We start from the raw sequence: 25,382 nt of genomic DNA on the forward strand, positions 1-25,382 counted from the left end.
AATGTTGGATTGTCACTTTCAGGAACTCATTATGGAAATTGTTGAGCACTCCCTCCTCCGAACGAGAAAGGTTTAGAGGTGGTTTCCGAAGCTATTTGATTGGTCAACAAATAGAGCTGCTTCTGAGTGCAAAACAAGAAATCTCTTGCTGGAGTTCAGGGGTTGTTTTCATACTTGGCTATTGTCTCAGTTGTTTTATCAATAAAATGTCAGAAAATGGTAAAAAAATAAAAAATAAAAAAGCTTATCAGTTTTTCTCAAATGGTTTTTGTCCACAGCCCAAAGATTTTCAGTTTGCTGTTATAGAGGAGAAACAAGAACATGTTTACATTTAAGAAACCAGAATTCTGACCCTTTTTTCTTTAAAACATTCTGATTAATCGATCAGCCAAAATATTGTCGTTGGCAGCTAATTAGTTAATCGTTTAATCGTTGCAGCTCCACTGATAGAACACACTGGCAGCTTAATGTTCTCAGAAACTGGTGGGGGGGTGAAAGAAACATTCAGGACACAGCTCTTTTTGCATAATTTATTTTGCATATTTCTTCTGTGCTTTGTGTGGAGAGATGGAGAAGGAAGCGGATACAAACAAGAAAACTTTACTTAAACTCACGGCCTCATGTACGGCGCACCGTGACCTGCCCAGCAGTATAAGTTTCTGCTGATAAAACTGTGTAATTGGTACAAACGCAGCAGAACTGGTCTTATGACACAGAGCTGTGGGGGACCAAAAGATCCGGCTTATTAGAGAGAGGAAGAATAAGGACTTTCAAGATGATTGTGTGGACGGACTGCGCACGCCTCCAGCAGTGTGATAGCAGCGGTTTTTCAGCTACAGCAAAATTAAGACATTTAGAGAAGTGGGTATGTGGGTGCTGTTTTGCCTGCCAAAGAGAAGACAGCAAAGATTTATCCGTAAGTCTTTGTGCAGCAATGAAGGAAACAGCTGTGTGTTAGGTACAAGCTGTGGAGAGGAAAAGCTGATTTTGTCTTATCAGCTCTGAGTCTGTATGAATGTGTGCGTCCTGGACCAGCACTGTAGAGGGCATGAGAAAGAGCTTTGTCCTTTTGAACTTACCAGCTTGTTTGCCCAGAGCTTTTTTTTATTATGAGCAGTGTTTTCTGTAGGCTGGAGCACACAGCAAGCTGGCCGCACAACACAGTGTTTTCTCAAGAAGCCTCTGTACCAGGGCTAATCATGGTCTGGAGACTCGATTCATGCCTCAGCGTTTGTTCTCTTATCCTTTTCATATGAAATTACTCATGCAGTGCACACAAGGCCACAGGGTAAATTTTTTTTTTAACGTATTTCTTTTTAATTTGAGTGAATCTTTGACTCACTGAGGGATAAGTTCTCCTCTGCTGCTGAATGAATCTGGAGGAATCACTGGAGGTCATTGAGGGGTCATGGGAAATGGCTCCATCTCGCTGGCTTCGCCTTAGCAGAGCTGACCCTGCCTCGCTCCCAAAGAAGTTGGCTGCGATCGATTATTGGGCCTCATTTCTGCCTCTGGACCATTTCTATCTATATTTAGTGACATGATGTTACAGCACTGTTCTCTGCTTTATTTAGGAGTTTAAAGTCTAGCACATCCATAGGTGTGCTTCTCAACACATTATACATTTTAGAATATACCTGCTGAAAAGAAGCGAAAAGATTGGGAACAACAACCTACACACGTTTCGCAGGAGTAGGTGGTTTTGCCTACGCTGTGGGCACACAAAAAAATAAATAAACTGCCGGTCCCAGGATTAACCAGCAGGATGGAGTCAACGAAAGAAGTTAAAAAGAAGACGTTTAAAAAAAAGGTTGTTACAATAGAAATACAGTTCAGGGCTAATCTGACATTTGCATACCTTCCCCAGACAAAAATGGAAAAGAACGGGACTTTGTTGCAGCAACTTGCAAAGGAATGCATCTAAAATAGGCTCAAATCTGACTCCTTTGGGTTGACACCTGCTCTGATCCCCTGGGTCAAAGTAAGCCCTCCTTCAGAGTTAAAGCACTTCTTCCTGCACATATTAAACAAGATACTACAGAGAAATGTATGAAATGTTACTGCCATAGAATATCCAATATTACTGACAGGTTTGCATCTCTTTATTAATACCACTCAGTAAAATCACATGTTTTGAGTGGAACCTGCATTGTGAGAATGGATAGTAATGTTGGGATTAAGAAAACAGTACCACACAGGGTTCTAATATGTAGCCCTGGATTGTAGCAATAAACTCCTTTTTTTTTTCTTTCTTTTTTTTTTTTTTTTAATCATTTTTGTGTTCAGGTTGTTTTCGCAGGGCCAAAAACCATTGCTCAGTGATACACTGGAATCAAACTCTGTCGGACCACTACCATAGCACAGTAACAGCCGTGAGCTACTGAAGCCTACAGTTTGCCTTCATCCCCCAAATGCATTTTACAAAGTAGCTCTGTGTCCTTGTTTAAATCTGATAATGATTTAGTACTTTTTCCTTATGAGAGTAACACTGCTGATTGACCCAGCTGTCATTGGTCAGATGAGAGCAAATCAACCAATCAATCGACCAGTCAACTTGGAGGCTAAAGCACTATTTATTATAATAGGTAACTTAGTCCACAGCAGCAAAGACTGTGTGCATTTGTGGTTTCACATCTAACTTGTTTGGCAGAGAAATGAACTGGCCTGGTCTGATTTGGGCTGGTCCGAAAGCTGTCGATCTGCACCCAGTGTTTCAGAGCAGAGAATGTGCTTATTTTTTACGCTGATAAACCTAATTTTATGTAGCGTACTTGGCAAATATTTTTTTCATATATAAACTTTGGCTCTCTGTAGCATCTGTTTGCAGGGCTGCTGTGGGTCCGATGGCACAGTGGGATGTGCACTGTTTACAGGGATGGAGGCTCCAAATGCCAAAGTGTTTTTGGGCAAGACGCTAAACCTAAACCTTAACTGAGGTTAAAAAATGCAATTCAGGTGCAGTGCATTCGCCATTTTTTCATTTTCATTTACCTAACTATATGGATAGAAAACCAGGCCAAAGAATGTAGATACCTGTACACAAATACTTGTGTGTATGTGGGGCCTTGTTTGGGCCACTTATATTCAACTCAAGGAAATGTCAGTGTTATAGCATATAAATATACTGTAGACATTAGTGTTCTTGAGCCACTTACCCTGTCTACAAATAAAGAAAGCTCCATAAAGAAATATTTTTGTTAATTTGGTACAGAAGAACTCGACTGGCCTGCGCAAAAAAACTGACATCAACCCCATCCGACAACGTTAGGTTAAACTTGTTAATACACTTGTTACAGTAGGAGTACAAATCCCTCCAGTCAGGATCCAAAATCTTGTGAGAAACCTTTCGAATACACTGTTCTAGCAGCAGATTAATGCCCATTATTTTTGAGTGGAGGTTTAACAGCCACATACGGGTGTGATGATCACGTGTCCACATACCTTTGGACATGCATTGAACTTAATTAGCTGTTTTCCTGCAGGTAACAGCAGTTTGTTGGCAAAGTCAATAGACTGAGGTGAGATGACAGCATTTTTTTCCTCTGGAGATTACTTCATGCCCACTTGTCTTTATTTTTTATTATGTGGGAAAACTCTGGCAGGTTCACTAGTTTTCCGTTTCTGGACAGAAGTGGCCAATTTTGTGCAATTCTTTCATGGCTCTCTGGGGAGAATCAGCAATCTGTTTCACAGTGGCGTTTCCCTGCATGTTTCATACTGGTGTTGTTTTTTTTTTTTTTTTTTAAATCCGCCCGAGACTTTCAGTTGCCATTTTAGAATGATAGTAAACACTGATGTACAGCTGAGTTAACGTGAAACTGCTCCAAAGTTACGTCTTGATGTTTAATGCGTGTTTTGTAAAGAATGTCAAAATGAGCGTGTTTTGTCGGTGACAGGCTAGAGCCTCAAATTTCTTTAAAATCATCTTTTAAAGAACTGAAGAGCCCTGCGTTTTGCTAGATGGCAATGCGTGTTTAACATCACTCTGAAGGAGCTTTAAGTCTTCAGTGGGTTTTGGTTGATCCAGCCCTTTTGGATTGTTTGCACAAATAGGAAAACTAGACATGAACTAGAACTAACTAGGGCCTCACCAGTAAGTCTCCCCGGCTAACATAGTGTCTAATATTAGCTTATCCTTTATACTGTATGCTATACATCCATCCATTAATTTTCTTCCACTTATTAGGATAAGATAAATTATTCAGAGTCAGATCTTGGTGGCAGCAGGCTAAGCTGGGAATTCCAAATGTGCCTCTCCTCAGCAACGTTTTCAAGTTTCTCCTGGGGGATCCCAAGGCGTTCCCAAGCCAGATAAGATATCTAAATCCCTCCACTGTGTTCTGGATCTACCGTGGGTCTCCTCCCAACTGGTCAGGCCCAGAAAATCTCCAAAGCATGGTACCCAGAAGGCCTTCTAATCAAATACCCAAACCCCCTCAGCTGGGAGCCGTCGATGCAAAGAAGCAGAGGCTCTATTCCCTCCGGATGTCTGAGCTCCTCATCCTATCTCTAACGATGAGCCCCACCATGTTGCGGTGGAAACTGATTTTACCCTCTGGTATCCATGATCTCATTTTTTCAGGTTCTACCCAGAGCTCATAGATGAGGGTTGGAATATAGATTGACTAGTAAGTTGAGACTTTGCCTTCTGGCTCAGCTCCATCTTCACCACGACAGCCTGGTATGACGGCTGCATTGCCACTGATTCTACACCTGACTGTCCATCTCGGGCTCCACTTTCTCAACACTAGTGAACAAGATCACGAAATACATATACTCCTTTTCTTTGGGCAGCAATTTGGCTCCAACCCAGAGGGAGCAATCCACCAGTTTCCTGCTTCACACTCTGCTGCAAACAAGCCCAATGCACAGAACTACATCATCTGCAAAAAGTTGAGGTGCAACTCTGAGGTTCCCAGTGTGGACAGCCTCCTCACCCCGGCTGCACCTTAAGATCCTGTGCATGAACATTACAAACAAGTCGTGATTGTACAAATACTGCTCTGATTTTGGACCGGATGGTTTGTACTCACACAGTACCCATCACAGAGTCGAAGGCCTTCTCCAAGTCATCTAAACACATGTGGACTTGACCAAATCCCATTCTCCCTTCAGCGACTACACAACACTAAAGAGCTGAGCCACTGTCCTGTATGTTAGATGAGCATAAACAAATTACTGTGCAAAATTACCAAGGATTTGAAGCAGTTTCTTTGTCCACCAGAGAGCGATAAAATAAAAATTTTCATCTGTAAAATGTCCCATTCAACACAGATCTTGACAAGAAATAATCAATTGTTGAATTTTCCATTGCGTTATAAAACAAATCTTTTGTGATCTGATTTTCTAATTTTGCCTCAATGTTCGACCATCCCAAACTCTAAACTGTTGAATTCCCATCCTAGAGAACTGACTACACCACTGCATGCTTGTCAGAAGTTCTGTGCAGTCATTTTTGTTCTCTGCTGCTGAGACAAGCCAGCAGCTTCTCCTTCACTAAAGTGACCTTTTCTGAGTTGCTGCCTTCAGAAGTTCGTGGGCTCCAGCAGTCAGTCAGTAAAAGCTTCACAGCTGGGGAGAGCTGGAACAAAGGAGAACTCTCAAAGGAATAAAAGCTTGTCTGAGAACAACCATCGTCACTTTATTCTGCCATGTACTATGTGTCTAATGTGTGTGTTCGTGTGTGCATACCTTCAACTATACAGCCACGTGATACCAACACAACATGACTATTTTTAAGTTATTATGTGAAAAATCACTCGCTAGCTGCAGGATGTGTTGTAATGTAAGTAGCAATCTGAGTGAGGCTGAACACTTTGATGTTGCATGGGCTACAACAGTTAATTTCTATCTGAAGTTGCACTGACTGAGAGAGTTTGTGAGTAATTCATCATTTTCCCTCCTTCTGTGTGCGTTTGTCCCAGCATGTGTCAGAACTTCGCTTCGATGGCTTTTCTCTGCGCTCTCCAGTGCATCAGATATCAGAGTCTTTTCTCCTGCAAACTCCTTTCACCACCACCACGGACCACCAGCTGCAGTCTGAGGTGAGTCCTGCGCCGTCTCCTAAAATTTCCACATCACTGTACCTTTTGTTGAAATTACCTTCAGACAGGCTCAAAGTTAACTTATGGGAACAGTTCACACCGAATTGGGAATGTGGTTATCGTCTCAAGCCTGTGATCAGGCTGAATCACGATTTTGTTACACTTTGTGCTTCCAAAAGTTGAATAATTCATAATTTTGTCCTCTTTGACAAAGATTTGTCCTCCAACATGCCAGCAGCTGCCCCACAGGAGCGAGCAGAGTCTTCTGCCAGAGAGCTGCAGGGTTCGCACTCGATCCAAACATTGTCAGCGAAGACATTTTGTGTTGAAAAGTAATGTGTTGGAGAGTTGTTCATTTCTGTGGCGTATGAAAAGAGGCTATGATTAAGTTCTGTGTGTGTTCAAACAGACTTCAGGGAAGGTTTTGATTGACAGAATGACTAGATAATGACTGGATTTTTGCTTAGGGTAGAGCTGTTCTTTTAACCCCACTTACTCCCATCTTACCTCAGAGCGCTACAATAGAATGAGCTCCACACAGACGATTTCTGGGGGCTGGAAGATGATGAGTTCAAAAAAGGTCACTTCCTGGTTGCCCTTTAATCTCACTGTGGAAGAAGTGACAGAAGGACCATCAGTCAGATAAATCAGGTGTATTTTGTCTGCCAAATGAGTGCTAACCTCTCGTACGTCTCGTGACCTTGCAGCAAGAAAGCGGCAGTAGAATATGGATTTATTATCTCATCAAGGTAGCGCAGTGTCCAAGAGGTTCACTGTGGGAAATGTTTCGCTGTTCTTTTATCAGCTTTTCATCCTTTGCCAGATTTTGCATTCCATATTTTGTTGAGGAGGGATTTTAATGAAGTTATCTGTTACAACATGCTGCTACCGAAAAGCTACAGTGAGATTGTAGATCTCTGTTATGAGAAACGTAGCCAGTGTTGCTATTATTTAAACTTAAAAGGGCTTGGAATACAGTCTGAGATACCTTATTTCTCATTTACATAGCCAGACTTGTATACAAACACCAGATTTTCTTCAGCTAGTGAAATGTGAGGAAATATTCACTGAATTTGACAAAAAGTGTATTGAATTAAAACCACTGACTCCACCTTTTAAGCTGTAAATCTAAATATACTGACATTCAGTTACTGTAGTTGTTAGTTAGATAACAATGAGGTTGTTGTTTGTCTTTTTTTTTTTTTTTAAATTGCTGAATTTTTCTCCACTTTTCACTTTGCCACTGCAACAAACCGCCAACTCAGGGACGATTTGTATCCTTAGAACTATATAGGAACTTATCTTTGAGAGCAGAAATAATAGAACCCTTGGCTAGCTGTTGTAATCGGAGGATGTTTTCTTTTTCTATGGAGAATTTTGCTCTGCGGCTGTGTTTGTTGGTATTGATCATGTGTAGTTTAAAGATTTGCAGAGAGCCACAAGGTCTTTTATAACTGTTATTATATTACATAGTAGAGTTCAGTAATGAGTTTTCTCATGCAGATTAATATGCACAACAGTAAAACCCACACAGGAGCTGCGTCCAGCAATTTACGGTCTGATATGGGCTATACATGCACCCTGGCAGCTTTTGTTAGCATTAATTGGATTAGCAATAAAGGCGGTTAGAAGGGTGTCTGATGTACACACTAAGGAAACTAAAAGAAGCATTAGCTCTTCCGGCAAGACAAATAACACAGAGTGGCTTTTTCATTTTCTATATGTGCTTTGTGTTTGTCTAAACCATCTTCTGCCGTTTGAGTTTGTGGCTGGCAACAGATAGTATGTTTTGGTGCTGTTGTGTGCTCATTATTCAGTTCAAACAGCAGAGTTTCACAGTTTAGGTGTGTTTGTGTTTGCTACTCATTTATGCATCCACGGAGAGCTAGACAGAGTGTGTGTGTGTGTGTGTGCGTGTGTGTGTGTGTGTGTGTGTGATATCATCAGATCGCTGTACAGAGAAGCAGATGGCGATGATTGTTTTGGCACAAAATTTAAAAAACAACTCGGGGGACAACAAAACTATCACATCTCTACACTGCTGGGATAAATGACAGTATAATGACTTGTACTCAGACACACGAACACAGTCTAAAGTATGCTCAGACAAAGACTATTAGGGCCTCCTCACTGTCAGGAGGAACTGACAGGATAATTACTAACACACACTTAAGCCTAAAGTCATTCATACCCACGACAGACTTAGATCAATAGTCAATTTTATCTGACCGTCAGGTTCCTTCTGGCTGGAAATGACATAAGCAAGAGACAAAAGATGATAAGTCGTTGTGTTAGATGGACAGCTGTTGCTGATGTTTTAGTAAAAATGACATGTCCAAAATGAGTGATCTCAGTAATCAATGTCAAAGCCTTTATTTGACACTACAGTAATGAGACGGTTCCAATAATTACTAGCGAGATTTCTGCATGTCTCCACTGGGATTTTGATCACTGTGGTCTTCAGTTTTCTCCACAGATTCTTGACGGCATTCAGGTCTGGACTCTGGTTGGTTTCTTGGCTACATGTTTAGGATTATTGTCTAGTTGGAAGCTCCAATGCTGCCCAAGTCCAGGTTTTTCCTGATGTTTTCCTCCACAGCAGTCTTAATGCCGTCCTCTTTTCTCATGATGCCTCCAGAGCATCGTGTTTTTTTTTTACCCTTTGGATAGTGCTCTTGAGCTAGAATACTTCTCCTTTTCTTTGATCACATCCTTGTATCCTAACAACTGGGCTAGGCAAGCTTTTTTGAGCCTCTTGGAGTATCTGCTGGAGCACCTGCCTTGAGATGTTGGTAAAAGAATTGCTTGATCTGTATGCCATATGTGGTGATCCTTGGACTCTTTCCCTCTTACACTTTCTTCCTACCAGCCCTTCAAGGACTAATTTATTATCTAATTATAGTTTACGCTTGAAAACACTTGGATATGACTTTACGGCCTTTTTCCGTCTTCTGTTTAGCTCTCTGTCAGTAACCAATCCTACCAGCACCTCACGAAGCGTTTTGGTTTTGGCCATGACTTAAATCAGCTGTTCTCAGTTTATAGTAAATTAGAACGCTCCAAAACATGAAAAAACAATACTAAGAGCATTTTTTTTTAAAAATTGCAACAATTTCAGATTTTAAATTTTTGGTAAATATTGTATCACTTTTGCATGCTTTTGGGCTTTGACTGTACATCCACAGATGACCTGAGCCTCAAAGGACAGGGAGGCCTCACTGTGCTTAAGCAGGTCGTGTCATCTGAGCAGATAAACAGCTAGGACTTATTTCATGATTGTTTGTCTGTGATGATAACGCACTAAAAGTGACCCAAGGTGATCACATTCCATCTTTACATTACACTAAGTCCCCTTCAATCAGAAGTGTGTCTTACTTTATGTTCCCTGATTTGAATGTTTGGCCTTTACTCTGCAAAATGAAACCTTCAGGTCACTAATGCTGAGAAAGGTCATTTTCTTTCCCTTGGTTTCAAGGTTTTACATAAACAGGATAAAGCCAACTTACTGTAAATGTCAGATAACACTGAGACAGTAACATCATTACATAAACAAATCTTAACTCTTAAAAAAGGACAGGGTTGAAGACTTTACTATCAGGAGGTCAAGTGGATGCTCACTTATCTACTGTCTGTTAGTGATACATGGGTGTTCATTCAATTGTCATGAACTCCTTTTTTTTTTTTTTTATCCCTAGCAGGGAGAAAGATGGATTCTACAGTGATGCTTACAATACCAAGACAAAGTGTAACATTATAATTCCCACAGACTAAATGGCAGCCATTGTGTTTTTACTGGAGCTTCTCAGAATCGGCATCATCGTGCATCTGTTTTACTAATTTCAAAGTATATTTAGCTGAATCCACTGGCTCCTGCCACTGAAACCTTTATTTTATTAGCCAGGCAGCTTTATATCAGAGAAAAATGAATATTCTTTTAGACAGATCCATCTGCTCTACAACATATTCAAATGGTGGCATTCAATCTCTTTGAGTGTCCTTTTTAAGAGAGCCTCCACCATGTTTGTCCAGCGAGTAAGAGCCTCAACTTTGTGTGAGGGTTTAAACAGTCGTCTGAAATCTGCAGACTTTACAAACTCCTGCGTCCTTTATCCTGCAGTGAAAGTGGTGGGAATGTCATCTGAGTTTTTGTCAGTAACAAGCAACAGATGCTCATGTTGTACATAGAAATATAAGATGTTGTTTTAGTTGGAGGTCGATGGAGTATTAGTCATGATATTTGGAACCAATATACATTTGCAGTAAAGATGAAAATCTTGGTGTCAAAATTTAGAATAACATAAACTCCAGAACAGAACTTTGTTGAAATACCTTTGTTTGTTTGTTTTATATACGAAAGTTTTGCATTTTAAATGAGACTCTCAGACACTGTCTAACTTCCAAAAATTACATAAGAGCTTTTCAACATTTATCCTTCAGCACTGATCGACTATCATTTGTGACGCATTAAGGCCAGTTCATGTTTTTTTAATGTAAATTTTTGTACGCTAAAAACAAATTATGCTTACAACTAATTTACCATAATTCAACTAGAATTCATCATTTAAATACTTGTAATTGACGTAGTTGCTGCTAGACTTTGGAAGTGCTTTCTTTTGCTTTCCACTGGCGGGAAGTTCTAAATTCTCCAGAAATCCTGTGCTAAGTCCGCCCATTGTCCTCGGCACACCTTGGGAATAATAATAAACCATGCCAATAACCTGTTGACCCCTAACTTCAGTGATATGAAGTACATTTTTGTGCAAACTTGTTAAACAGGCATAAAAATGTGGAAGATTTCTTTTTGTTTTTAAAGACATTTTCCTTCTCAGTCTTTACGCACATTACAGATGTGATAACAGTGAACAAGTGAGTTATATTTTGGAGTCTTGTAACAGAATAAAGTGCAAGAAGTCAGTGACGGCTCCAAATACTCCGATGCATAGGAGCTCTGAGAGTAAGAAAGGACTCTCAAATGTTTTTAGCAGTTCTATTTATACCATAGTGAATTTTCTCAGGCTTCAGACAAGACGTTTTGCTCTCAAGCCTTTCAGAATGTGTGGGTGGGGTAGCTACCTTCCATCTCAACCGTGTTGCTTGTCGAGAGATGAGTTGTAGAAGCTGCATCATTACATTTAGTTGCATTTAAATGTGAATCTGTATTCGCAACTTCAAACCAGAGAATGTTTTAAGTAGCTACACGCCTCCAGATTTTTTTCTAAACTTTCTCAAAATACACTTTGGTACACATGTAAAATCGAATGCATCCCAACATAACAACTCATTAGTTCAACTTTTATGAAGCTTCTCCATTTTCAGTTTTTGTTCATGTTGTCGGAAAGGTGAAGAATTTCCTTTATGTTTATTATTAAGGTGGGAGTGCACTGCACTGCATTATATTTATGCAAGAGCTGTTTGAAATTTCCCCAATAAAGTTAAGATTTCCGTTGTTTTTGTGAAAGTAGAGCGAGTGTTGCACCTTCACAGTAACCTGCTATATTTAGAGAACTCGTGCACAATCTAACAATGAGCTAATGAACAGTTCGGTTATTCACAGCGAGACGTACTTGGGACATGAACATAGCACAGCAATAAGAACAAAGTGGCTTTGCCGTAATTACATGGTGAATCACCCAGATCGTAAGCATGCTGGAGCATTTCCACCACAGGAATATGCAATTTTACACAATTACAAAGTGTGTTTTCAAGTGATTGTAAGTAATAAGGGCAATTAAATATTGGATGTCTTAATGAACTGTGTTCCGCCTACTGCATTAGTCAGTCTTCACTGAGTTGGACAAAGTATTAATAAACGTTTCCAACTTTCTCCAGAAGCTGGAATTTCACACGGGGATCATTAAAATGTTCATATACGCTAAATTCTAAACAGGTCAATGATCAATAAATGATGAGACTGAAATGTATTACTTTCCTTGGTATTCTTGTAATTTTTTGTATTAACAAATGACCTGTTTTTCACGTGACACATGATTTATATATTATTGATTTGCTCATAATAAAATGAGCTCATTAAATAAGTGGGACAACTGCAGACTGTTGGAATGTAGGTCTTTTTTTTTAATGTGAGCAACAGTGTGTAAAGGACCTAACTCTTCCTGATGGAGAATGTGAATCATTTCAGGAAACCAGCCAAACATTTTGTCCTTAGTTATTTGTTGTTGTTTTTTTTCTCCTCTTCTTTCTTCAGACATGTGGACATGTGTAACTGAACCAAAATGTTGTTATTGTGATGCTTCCACAGAAGATTTGGAACAAAGAAAGATCAGATTTTGTGTTTGGTTGCATAACATCACACATGTATCACTCCAATATCAAGTATTTAGGACACTTGACTGTAATTTTCGAGTGTTTTCTTTGCTTTCAAATGCTGCTCTGTGAGACAACACCATTCATTCCGTCTCCTCTCTGTATGTCTTGTATTTGCAGGTCTTCCATTACTATGCACCGGTTCTAGACTTGGTTCAGCTGGTTCATCTGTCAGACCTGCCCAGCTTCCTGATGTCCAGCACCCAGTTTGAACTGTATCCTCAGTGTGAAGTGTGTCTATTTGTGTGCATGTGTGGGTGAGTGTGCATGCTTCAAAAGAGAACTAAAGTAACACAATTTCTAGTTCTAACACAACAAGTTGTTAGAAGTAGTAAACACTCAGCTTACCACGCAGAATGCTACTTAGGTAAAAGTACATGAATACGAGCAGCAGAATGTAGTCAAATTATTCAAGTAGCAGTGCTGGTTTGGTCTCTCTGACTGATGTGTTATTATACACAGTGTGACATCATTAGATTGTGAAGCTTTATATTCAGAGACATCACATAAAATTGCGAGTTCTCAGATGTACAGTGGGAGAGGAAAGAAGACAACATAAAGTTCTGATTCATAAAGCTGTTTTCAGCTGTTGTACTTTTTCTCAAATCTTTGATGTTTTGTTGAGATATTGGATGCTTTGAACATTCATTGAAATCGAACTGTTGGATCACTATTTGTTTGGTGGAACTGTTAACATCTTATAAACATCTGAAATGTGACCCTGACGACACACGGCTTTTTGTAACAAATTTCAAAAAGGCTGGAAATCGTTGGTTTAATCTTGAACAATGTGTTGTTTCTTAAAAATAATGAAAGCGGTCGAATTAATTGAAAAAAAAAAAAACAAGTTCAATATCATCTTGTGAAATGTGGTGGAGTGAAAGTATGAAACATCTGAAAATGACATGGTTCTTGTATTTGTGCAGTACAAGAGTAAGTGCACTTTTCACCACTGGCTACACTGTATATTTAGATTTAGCATATTGATACTGGGGATGAGCAGTTAATCGATTTCAAATTGAAACCACAGTTTTAAACAACGTAATCAGCAAATTGAAAAATCTGCAGTTTAGGATGTTTATTATTCAGGGTTCAAACTGTCATGTCAGTGGTTTTAAGAATCCATAACATTCCCCCGTGACAGTCACGCTTTCACTGGTATCTCATGTAGGAATGCTTCATCACATGATTTCAATCTATTCCACAGTGAAAATGAACCGAAGCCCTAAAAATTTATATCACATATGAAATTGTAATCACAAAGTCTGTCAGTAAAATAGTAGCTAGCATAGCAGATGTTTTCCCCACATCGTTCAGCCCTTATTGATAGTACATGGTATAATGTTACATGCAAACTACATAACAATAAAACAGCTTTGACTGTTATATTTTACATGTTTCTATTTAAAAATTGCAGCTTTTCTCCTGTTACGTCTGGGATGTTCCTGCTCTTTGTCTTTATTATATACTGTTCCTTCACAACTAACAAACAGAGGCCTGTCTGGGAAGTCGATGAAAGCTAAACTTCTGCTGGACCAACTGAGGTCACTGCGTGGAAAGGTACCGGCCGCTAAACTGTGCTCTGGGAAATTGTAATTTCAAATTCAGTAAATATGTTAATTAATTGCACTCAAGCTTGCTCATAAGTGATTGAAGGTCAGATTAATCTTGTCTGTCATTCAGGGGACTGAGGGATTATCTGTGTAACATCTTGTGTGTGTGAACCTGCAGGTCGGAGCTCTGTTCAGTCTGTCCTGTATCATCACTCCCATCGCCCAGCCTCCAGCCAGCCAGATCAGCTCTCAGCGCTGGAGAGAGTCTCTATCCAGGAGACCAAAGTCTTTACTGGGTAAGACAGTATTTTTTTCAGAACCGCATTTAGTGGCTGACCGTTTTGGCAGCCACAGAGAAGAGCCACATCATCTTCTGTAGGAAAATGAATCAGTAGCCAGAACTGCACCGATGTAGATAGTAAAGTCTCGGACTGAATTGATGCGGAAAACACTGCCGGAAAAAACATGATTAAACAAGATGTGGCTGATAAAACCGCAGCCTTGAGGAAATTTCGTTGATGCAGCAAAAAAGACAGCATGGATTATGTATAAAGTGCAGTTTATCAACAGCTTTAAGAGATGATGTGTGATACCAGCTCTGCTCCCAGTAGACTGCAAACCGAAGCACTGCCTTACTTCTTTAAGGTGCAATATGAACACATTCAAACCTGTGAATTATGAATATTTAGTACATGTAAGAACTCTCTGCAATATATATTTTTGATTCTGTGCGTTATCACAATGTTATTCCCACATTCAAAGTAATTTCCCCAATCTGAACGAGTACTTGTGTATAGTTTTTGATTATTTTTATTTTTCTACTGATATTTCTTAATTGTTTCTCCTTTGCTGCTTTAACAATGCAAACTTCTCAAAATATATGGATGAAATAATCAAAATCTAACACAAAAACCACCCTGACAGCAGTAGATGTTATAAGGACGTCTTGTTCTGTCGTGTATTAACTCCGGATGTTACCTCTGTCCCTGCAGCGCCTGATGTGGAGGTGAAAGGTGAGAGTTCCGTCTACTTTTTGTTGGTCCAGGGCTCAGACGATGTTGGTTCTGGAGCCTGCAGGGTCAGGATGCTGCACTCAGACACTCAGATCAATGGAGCGGCTGCCATGGCAACCGTCTCCGGGTTGCTGAGAGAGAAGCCCCTGTCACCACCAGGTAATTCATGTGCTACTGTTTGTGTGTTTTTGTGTGAGCCGCTGTCACTTTTAGGGTTTTATTGTCACTTTAATTTTATAGAACGTTATAATTCGCAGCAACTTTGGCCCGATGGCCTGTTCGAGGGAGTGAAGATGATGACTCCCTGTGTTTTTCTCAGATGCTGTGCTGTCGGGGTTTTCAAAGCCTGACATCAGTGCAAAATGAAGATACCTTTGGCTATTGCATGTTTGCACCATTAGAAGTGTGTCAAATTAGCTATTAGCAGTTACTGTTTGCAGTTTACCAACGGTTGTACAGACAGGTATTGTTTAACTTTACTTTTAGAGATCTTGAACACGTAAAGATTCTTACTTAAGTGGATTCATTGGGTGTTTAATTGTACTGGTATCCTTCATATACGTGGTAAAGCCCTATTTGCACAGGATTAGTATTACTTGTGGACCTCATGTGGTTTAGAAACCACTCCCCCACGTCTGTGTTTTAATCGAACTTAAAATACATAATTCCCATATATGACAGAGGTTTGTCTAAATCATGTCACAGGGGCACTGCGCCCTCATACTCCCGGCTTGTGCCCTCTTACCAAAATGCCGATTGAACCCTGTGTTCACACCAGACGCGAGCAAAATCATTCGCGCCAATGATTTACATGTAAAGTCAATGTGAAGACACGATTAGACGCGAGTAAACATCCCGCGGTGCGATTTACGCGAATTGAGCGAGTTATTCGCGCGAATGATGTGATTCTAGTCGCACTAAACGCTCGTGACGCAATGTAGTAAAAAACAATCGAAATTGGCATTTTCCATGCCGGGGCGCCATATTGTTTTGGTGTTAGCTGCTCTCGCATATAGGTTACATGCAAGGTCAGCTGACCTACACAGCGAGATTTCTCAAGACTGTATGACCACTGGCAGTGGATAGTGTACATGATAGGGTCTTACTCCCTCACACTGTGTTAAACTGGCACAGGTTAGTGTACATGTATGATAGGGTCTTACTCCATGACATTTTGTTATACTCAGGTTAGTGTACATGATAGGGTCTTGCTCCCTGACACTGTTACACTGGTTAAAGTACATGTATGTGTATCATGGTGCAGTACGAGCATGTAAGAACATTCCAAGTACTAGTAAATAGAAGTTTTGCCAATACTAGTATTTGTCATGTTTTCGTTTACAGAGTACAGTTGTGTTACAGTTCTAACCAAACAACAATTGCTCAACAGTTGATAATGTCTTAATTTATGAAGTTTCATGAACTAAAATTTCTCCCTCGGATAGCCTCAGAATGTCCCATTTAAGCTTCAATTTTTCAAAGGCTTCGCACCGCAGAAGGGGGGCAGCCCCCGCACCATCCCATGCTCGGTCGCTTTGCTTCCTCATACAATTTTATTCTAGAAAAACCCCTGATATTAATAGTGATATTAATAGTTTGCCACATATTAACTGTTGAGCATGCTGAAAGACAGTAAAACATTCATTAATGTATGCCGCCATGCAAACATCGTCAAGATTTCACTCCATGTACAATTCAGTGAATGGGCCTTGGCCGTGGAGCGACATGAGCCTCTTGAATTTGCACCTAAAATGCTCCAAAGTTTTACCTATAATTGTCAATGCAGTCGATATAAATATTGAGGAGGAAATAGGTCAAACCCCCAAATCACTGAGATATCACATGGCACAGGTCCAATATTATCATAGGACCTCTGTTTTAGGTAATTTGTGGTGGAATTTTTACTGTTAAGAGTAAGAAAAGTATCATAGAAACACCAAAGCTGAATATATTATGAAGGATAGTAGGTTTAACTGATAGAAACAAAAGGACGACTTGCAACTAGAAGTTTAAAACCCCACTTACCTATCCTTCATTAACAACAAGAGAACTCAGAATTAACCCCTGCGCTGCTTTACATGCACTTACTAACCAAACCAAAATTTCCGGCAGGAGTAGCACGTCCAGACCTGCCGTCTTTACATTGATTTAACAATATGAGCTTTAAACAAAGACCGGGGTCCAAGTGCAGCCACTAATCCAGCTCAGGGGCTTGCACATGCTAATTTACATACGACAAAGTTAATCACACAAAGCGGGCCCTATCATATGAACATGGCACGTGTGTCTCCAGTAAAACCTCCGGGAGGGGAACCACACAGTTTGCAAACCTCCACTGTAATCAAATCTGTAATCAAATTTAAAGAGCACTCCAGTATTTTATCAATATTTGTAGTTTTGGGAACATCTAGCAGTCATTTGTTATCTGCCACGTTGTTAAGAAAAGCCCTCTAAATGCCCTGTTCTCTTAAAGCGGCTCCTCAGCTTGATTGGAGTAGAAGCCCTTCTGGCTTCATTGTTTATCAGCGAGTCTGCGTTTAAGAAAAAACTCTGCAACACTGCTGGCAGTTCTTTATTAAAACTCCTTCTGTTTCTGCCTCCTTTTCTTTCTTTACTTTTTCTTTGCTGCATAGTTCTGATTCCTCTGCTAATGTTTTTCTTATTTTTAACACTAGAATAAGACAATTGATGGATAGACTAAGAAAGAGAAGAGCGAGGAAAGGTCATGAGGAAGGGAGTGAATGCATAGATCAGTGATTGGGTCTAACTTTTCTGGTTATAAGTGACAAGATGTGCGGACATCTATGTAAATGAAAGTCTTTTTTTTGTTTGTTTGGCTCCCTGTACTAAAAGCTTCTTTTCTGATAAAAGTCCTTCATTGTTCTTGTGCTTTATAAGAGATTCAGGAGACCTACAGTGAAGTTTCCTCCTGAGAGTTCCTGTTGTTGTTAACATTTTATGTAACCTTCAGGAGACAGGTTTTTTTCTTTACTTTAGATACTTTTAAATGCAGAGTGAGACTATAAAAGGTGCCCTAACTGCTTCAATGACACGGCGGAGTTTTCAATAAAATATACACACCTGAGGGTTGTTGCACCTGAACAAAATCATGAAATTCTGAGTACATCTTTGTATATTATACTAGAAAAATGCTTCAGGGTGAGTTTAAAGCCCTAATGCCTACCAAGGGCTTTCAAATGTAATTAATGAACCATGTGTTTTTACTGCAACGCACTGAAGCACTGGCCTGATGTTGCTGATTGCACTGTTTGATAATTCAGTGGTTGTCAACTTTTTGAACTTATGATGCCTTAAAACGAATGAAAAGGTTAAAACATGGAATGCTTTGTGACATGTTGTACGTGCATCAGGGAAAAGGCATTATTGTATGTCTACTTCTGTTTGTTATAAATTATCTTTTGACCTTTCGGGTTCATCCTTTGACCCTTCAGAAGTCCCCTGACTTCCACACCCACTGTACTAATGCATTCAGACTTTTGGTAACACTTTATAATAACTATCCGTTATAACTAGTTAATAGATCATTTGTAAACTGTTAATTAGTGAGTTATTAACCACTTGTTAAGTGTTTGTAAATAGTTTGTTGATGATTTATAACGATGCCTTATAGATAGTTAATAAACCATTTACAAACTGTTAGTTAATGAGCTATAAATGACTTGTTAACTGTATATTAATGATTTACAGCCATACCTTATAAACCAGTCATAGATCATGAACAAGCCATGTGAATTACTTACTAATGACTTGTTAAGTATCAGTTAATAGCTTATGTTATTGGGACGTTATTCTAAAGTTGCAACTCTTCCTCATTTATTAACTGCTGGTAAATGAGGAATAGTTGCAACTTTAGAATAACGTCCCAATAACATATATAAATATGTAAATCATTAATATACAGTTAACAAGTCATTTATAACTCATTAACTAACAGTTTGTAAATGGTTTATTAACTATCCATAAGGCATCGTTATAAATCATCAACAAATTATTAACAAACACTTAACAAGTGGTTAATAACTCACTAATTAACAGTTTGCAAATGATCTATTAACTAGTTATAACGGATAGTTATTATAAAGTGTTACCAGACTTTTTTTTAGGTATAAAGTTACACCAAAAATTATACACATCCATACCAAGTTTTGGTTTCAAAATTAATTGACAAAAGACATGTTAGAGAAGGTAATGATGAATTTCGATTTAATCTATTAGTGATGTGGTCGAAAGAAACAAAAATGGAGTTGTTTGGACACAGGAATGTGTTTTTGGTTTGAGAATAAAAAGGAGAAGTGTTCAGAAATACCATCCTCATGGTCACACTTGAGCCCGGTAACCTTCCTAAAGTACACAGCACTATGAGAAAAGAGGACTACATTAAAATTCTGTAAGAAAACATCAGGCAGTCTGCCGAAAAGCCTAACCTTGGGCAACACTGGAGAAGAAATGGTTAAAGGTGGCCAAAAACATCCCAGTGAAGACGTGCAGAAAGCTGTTTAGCAATTATAGGAACTGTTTGACAGATAAAGGCTTTGATGTTGATTAGTGAAACATGCTATTTGTACAAAAATGTGACAAAACTTCAAAATAGATCAAATGTATCAAGAATTATTAACAATTATTAAAACACATGCTGTCTTTCAATCTTTTGTCACTTGTTTATGTCATTTCCAAAAAAGAAACCTAAAATGTGGCTTGGTTCTAACTTAAGTATAAAAATGTAAAGCTTTGACAGAATATTCATTAGACCCTCTCTGCATGTTAAATCCCAGAATGCTTCAAGCCACTCAGTTAAGGTTTTTTGGCAACTATTTAAAGTAAACTGACCTTTTTGTGTGAAATCACTGGAGTGCCCCTTGAACTCTCGCTTGCTCCTGATGCCATTAGAGAAATATCAATATGTTGTAGGAGCTAATCATCTCCCCTCTTTCATTCACTACTTATCTCTGTTCGATCAGGAGTAGCTGAAAGCATCCTCCAGCCGCTGCCATGTCTCCAAGGAAACAGTCTGCTGCAGAGGGAGAGGAAGGTGGCTGAAGTTCAGACTCTGGTACTCAAAGAATACCTCAGTAAGTACTACATCTGAAGAATCACAACGCACTGTGCTTCTGTGGGGAAAGAAACAAAAGAGCATTGTGTTGACAATAAAGCAAATGAGTGCAGGCTGTTTTTTTCCATCACCACTTTGTGCTCCCGTTGTGCTTGTATTAATTGTCTGCTTGCTAAACGATAATAACCCAGATTAGCCCTCGGCTCAGCACCTTGAGCTCACGTAGACGTGTCGATCAAAACTTTTAAAGCCCTCAAGCAGGATGAGGAAACAACCTCTCACAGAGAGCGGAGTGGATTTAAGAACTTTATGGGCACATTTCTCTTGTAATAGATGGAATTCTCCTATTTTCTGTACATAGCTAATAACTGTGGCGTACCCTAACAGCAAGAACTTTGTTTGATGATTATAAAGCACAATAAAATTATATATTTTTTGGATGATGGGAGCAATTTGAGAAGGACGTGTTGGCTCGAACGTTTAGGGTTAATTCAAAAGTACACCACACCCTTCTCTCATTGATCTCATCATTTTCCTTACACCCAGATTGACCCAACTTGTCCTAACAGTAAATCAAATATACATACAGTATAAATTGTTTAATCTCAATTCAATTTAAATTTATTGGCAATGGAAGATTTGGTCCAAAAAATCATTTAGCACATTTACCAAATTGGCAGCTAGTTTTATAAAATAACTTGTCGCCAAACATTTTAGATACTCAAATATGAGGATTTCTCTTAGTCTTGTGTATAAATAAACTAAGACTGTGTTGGACTGTAGCAGAGATTCTGTAAAACAAACAGATTAAACACGTCATGTTGGGCTCTGGCTAATTGCAGTTGGCTGATGAACCAACAGTGAAAGCAAACAGTAGCTGCAGCTCTAACATTTACATCTCTGAGTAATAACGTAGTAATTAAAAAATCTTCTCTTGAAAGCAGCCAAAGCAAGACCATCTGTGTGCTGTAGTTACTGACTGCACATGGTTGCTTCATTCAATTACCCGCAGCTACAGAAAAACTGTGTAATTTAACGGGAGCACTCAGTGTTGGCTGATAATATAATGTAATAGACCTAAGAGACATATCAACTGTAGAGTCCACTCAGAGCTTCCTGAACTGTTGTCAGTTTGAAGTCTCAGCTCTCTGCAGCCTATTATTTTACAGACACACATAATGTCCCCTTGGCAGCCACAGATAGTGAAAACACCAGCAGAGTGGAGCCAGATTAAAGGAAGTGCAGTGAAATTTTTCAGATTTGAGGAAAAGCAGGAGGGCTATTCTTTGAAAAGGCCATGAGCAGAATGTAGAGTCCTGACAGACCACAGGCCTCCACAAAATTCATCGCAATTTATTCTGACTTGGCATTAAATTGGGAAAAAAGCATGTCTGTGTAAAGTTAGAGGCACTGTTGAAAGTTTTTCTGATTATTGTGAAGTATTTGGGTTATCTTATGGACCGTAATCAATCTGTGTCTCTGCATTTGTGTGGTAAGTATGCAGGCTGATGCATGTGTGTGCCAAGGACTTCATTTATCATTCTCTGCTTCTGTTTCACTGGATCTCTAAAGGCCAATTCATGACTGTTGTGGACTTTAAAAAGTGGACAGCAGACACAAATGCAGGTCTGTTCATATGACAATACTTGTGCATTGGTCTGATGCACAGAAGGTTGCGTTGCATCTCATATCAGACAGAGAAAAAGGACTGGATGTTTCTGAAAGGCTGTAACTTTGTACTTTTTGGATTGGACTGTAGCGCTGTGCCCGTGGTTTTTCTGAGGAATACAGTGGGTGAACATTACAACAGGTTTTCTGGAGAATTTAGAACTTCCTGCTGTGTTTGGGCACCATCGACGGACAGCATGTACAAATCAAAGCACTTCCAAAGTCCTGCAACTAATACTCTTTATACAACTATTTTAATGATGAATCATAAAGGTTTTAGTGACCAAGAACTGCACAGCGCCTTTGTTTTAGCACCAGCATTGCGGACAGCCTGCGGTGTCACAAATTCTGTGCCATGCGTGGACGCCACATGCATTCGCACCGACCTGCGCAGACTTGGATGAATCAAATATTTTTGGCTAAAGTTTTGCTGAAAAGAAAGAAGCTATAAAAATGTCCCCTTATCATTTCGCCAGTCTAGTGGAGATTTAAAAAAGAACTAATTTCATATTGGAAGGAGAATGAATCCTCAAAGTATTTACTACGTAACAACTGCAACACTGTTCTCTATTCTGAGTTTGCCAGTAATCTGTCAACAAACAATGAAAGCCAGCCTCTCTTTGTGTGACCAGGACAGAAAAATGAAGCTTCCGCATCAACGTCGATACCCGTCAATGACTTGAAGGCCATTCTGAGTCAAGCCAGAGAACAGTATCTGAAGATGGTCGACTCCAATCTGCCCACTGCTGCCACCTGTCTGAAAGACCGTCAGGCCGCCAAAAACTCAGGTATGGATCAAGAACGACAAACAAACGAGACAATGCAGCCTTTTTTTACAGCTAAAGTAGATACATACAGAATGGAAAATTAGTTTTTTTTTTTAAATTTACATCTTCATGTCAAGTTGCATTTATCCACTCAAGTATCTGAGTGGGTTTGAAATCAATGTTATATTTTATCGCCAAAATTACACCATTTATCACAGCCTGAAACTGTAAAAAAAGGAAGAATCATTTCTTGTGTGACTCACTTTTCCTTAACCATATCTAAGTCTACAATTCTGGCATGTCATCAAAATCGCTTTATTTTACACGTCTCATTTTAAAATTATCAAAAATAAACTTTCACTGAGCCGTGATCAACATTCATATGACAAAAAATATGAAACTTTTCGGCTCAACTGCAGGCTGTGTTTACACAGAGCTGATAGGAGACAGGTTAGGAAACAAATCAGAGTAAGACCAAAATACCGCATACTTAAACAGCAAAATAAATGCAGCATGGCTAAAAAAAACAGTATACAGAAGAGGACGTTGTCAGTAAGCTGCTGGTGAAATGTTTTCCAGAACTGATATACAGTGTCGAGAGAAAAATGACTACTTTGCAGATGTTGTAAAAATGTAAATAGTAAAATATCAATTGCATTTAGAGCTGCTGTTTCTTTCAGTATTCTAGTGCATTCTAACTTTGTTGGACTGCACAAATAGCATTTCTGAGTTTTTTCTTCATGGTCGTGTTGTTTCTATAGAGGTGTGTGAGGTGTGTTGCAATGAAAAAATGAGCCACAGTGAGTAAAAACTGTCACAGCAGCAAACAACAGCCTAGAAACTACTCGGGATTCAGAGTGTTAAATAACGCTTAATTTGCTGTGAATAAATGCCATGAAGCTAAAGTTATTGCTTCTGTCAAACTGTATGATAATAGTATAGATATATATATATAGGATTTACTAACCGTCATTGGCCTTAGTTTATTCAGTCAGTCAAAGGATGCTCACAGGAGAACAAACAAGAGCGCAATAGAAATCTGTGAACACACAACATCTAGAAAACTGATGTTGGTTCACCCAATTACCAGAACTCCATAAATTGTCACACAGCAACACATCAATATTCACTACATGTGCCTTCATAGGATGAACAGTTTTAGGAAACAATACCAGCTAATAATTCACAAATAAATTGTTAGCAATAAAACAAATCCCATCTTGCAGCTACAGCCAAATGTGCACAGTGAGGGCAGCACTGGTTCTAAAAATATAGCTCAGGGGCTAATAGAGCCGCATGTCAGGCAGTCATAAATGCTGTGACATTATTAGGAAATTATGTTTGGAGTCCCTGTACAACATTGTCCATCATTATGTTTATTGTATAATTGTCCGTGCTTGCAGATTGAGGCCTTGAGTCTGCAGCATGTGTAATAGTATTCGCATAAACTGGAAACACCTTTACCAGCAAAACTACCACTTATCTGGTTCATCAAACAGCCCACTTAAATTAATGTGTTTCCTATTAATTTCGTGAATGCATTACGCTGTCCCAAAACCTCCCACAAAGGGTATATTTGAATTTCATGAGACGTGAACCAGAAACATGAGTGATGACATGATTCACATTTATCGACATACAGTCTAAAATCCAAATCAGGTTATTTTTCTCCATAATCCTTCCCCACCCTGTGCTCTGGAGATGGAAATGTATTTTTACTGCAATCTAAATATATGAGGTATGTCTTTTGATTTTGTGCGTCTGCATTGCCTAAAGGTGTGAATGACTTTGTGTGGGCTGTCAGATTCGCTGGCGGAAGGAGCTTTAGTTTCTTCATACACCTCACTTTCATCCTCAGGCCATTACCGTGCATGAAACGCCCTCGTCTCGTCAGTGAACCTGCTGTATCCAGATTTATCACATCTCTGTCCTTCTCGAGATAACGTACCATCACCCCGTCTAAACCTACAAAGCAGTGCAGAGATGCTGATATTTTGGATGCTGAGATTTCACCTGTTAAGGGTTTTTTCTGCCAAGAGTTCAGCGTGTTGACCTGCTTCAAGTGAAAGTTCAGATAACTCTTGCAATCCATCACACTGTACGTGATGCTGACTTTATGCAGTGTGCTGATAAAAGACACTGTTGCTTTATTTATTTACACCAGGTCGAAACAGAGTCCTTGTTTATCTGCGGTCTAATGTGTAATGAGACCTTTATAATGCCTTACAGATTTTATTTTTCAAGCAGCGCCGATTTTTTGTTTCCTTTAGGGAGCTGTAAATGTTCATCCATCAGCATCTGAAAATCATTTCTTCTTTTGTGTTATCTACGACTGTGTGTTTGATTAAACAGCATCACATGCTACAGCAGTATGTCCATGTCTAAAAACTAAAACTTGTATACATGCAGTTAAGCCCCCAACATACACACCAATGCCAAATTTACATTTTTAGTTTCTTCTGACTTGAAATGCCTTTCTACCCTTTTTTATTTACACATTTATACTACTATTACTACTACTTGAAATTCTAAAAAGTGCAGCTTCCTTACTATTCCACATGATCCTGGTAATTTCTACCATGTTCTGGACCGTTCTAATGCGCTCTAAATTGAGCTCATGCAGTAGTTCTCTAGTTAGTTATTACTTAATGGCTAAAAAAAAAAAAAAAAAAAGTGGAGCTAATGGAGCTGCTATTATGGTCCATCGCTGAGAGAAAATTGCGCATTGCGGCTGCTCACCAGTCGGTAAAGGCTGTAAAGTCATATCCAAGTGTTTTTAAGTGCCAATGTATAATCAAAAAGTACAAGGAACTCTACAGTGTTAAAAATCTTAAAGGACATTGCAAGAAGTCAAAAGTGACCCCTGTGCTGAAGAATGGCAGTGGAAGAGGCCAAGAAGAGACCAAGATCTTCATGGACACCGAACAAAAAGAACTTCAGTT

The 25,382-nt window shown here is 39.2% G+C and overlaps 1 protein-coding gene across 1 annotated transcript in view; it reads left to right on the top strand.

Annotated features, from left to right (window-relative positions):
• mtbp (MDM2 binding protein) overlaps positions 1-25,382 on the top strand; it is a 40,919-nt gene that overhangs the window by 4,959 nt on the left and 10,578 nt on the right. Inside the window, exons 8-14 of the mRNA XM_008297422.1 lie at positions 5,925-6,044; positions 12,489-12,583; positions 13,862-13,928; positions 14,100-14,217; positions 14,914-15,093; positions 19,914-20,024; positions 22,306-22,461. Coding sequence (XP_008295644.1) covers positions 5,925-6,044; positions 12,489-12,583; positions 13,862-13,928; positions 14,100-14,217; positions 14,914-15,093; positions 19,914-20,024; positions 22,306-22,461 — 847 coding nt within the window. The remainder of the gene's footprint in view (positions 1-5,924; positions 6,045-12,488; positions 12,584-13,861; positions 13,929-14,099; positions 14,218-14,913; positions 15,094-19,913; positions 20,025-22,305; positions 22,462-25,382) is intronic.

This window comes from Stegastes partitus, unplaced genomic scaffold (assembly GCF_000690725.1).
Source record: "Stegastes partitus isolate 25-593 unplaced genomic scaffold, Stegastes_partitus-1.0.2 Scaffold1217, whole genome shotgun sequence".
In the NCBI taxonomy this organism is placed as follows: domain Eukaryota; kingdom Metazoa; phylum Chordata; class Actinopteri; family Pomacentridae; genus Stegastes; species Stegastes partitus.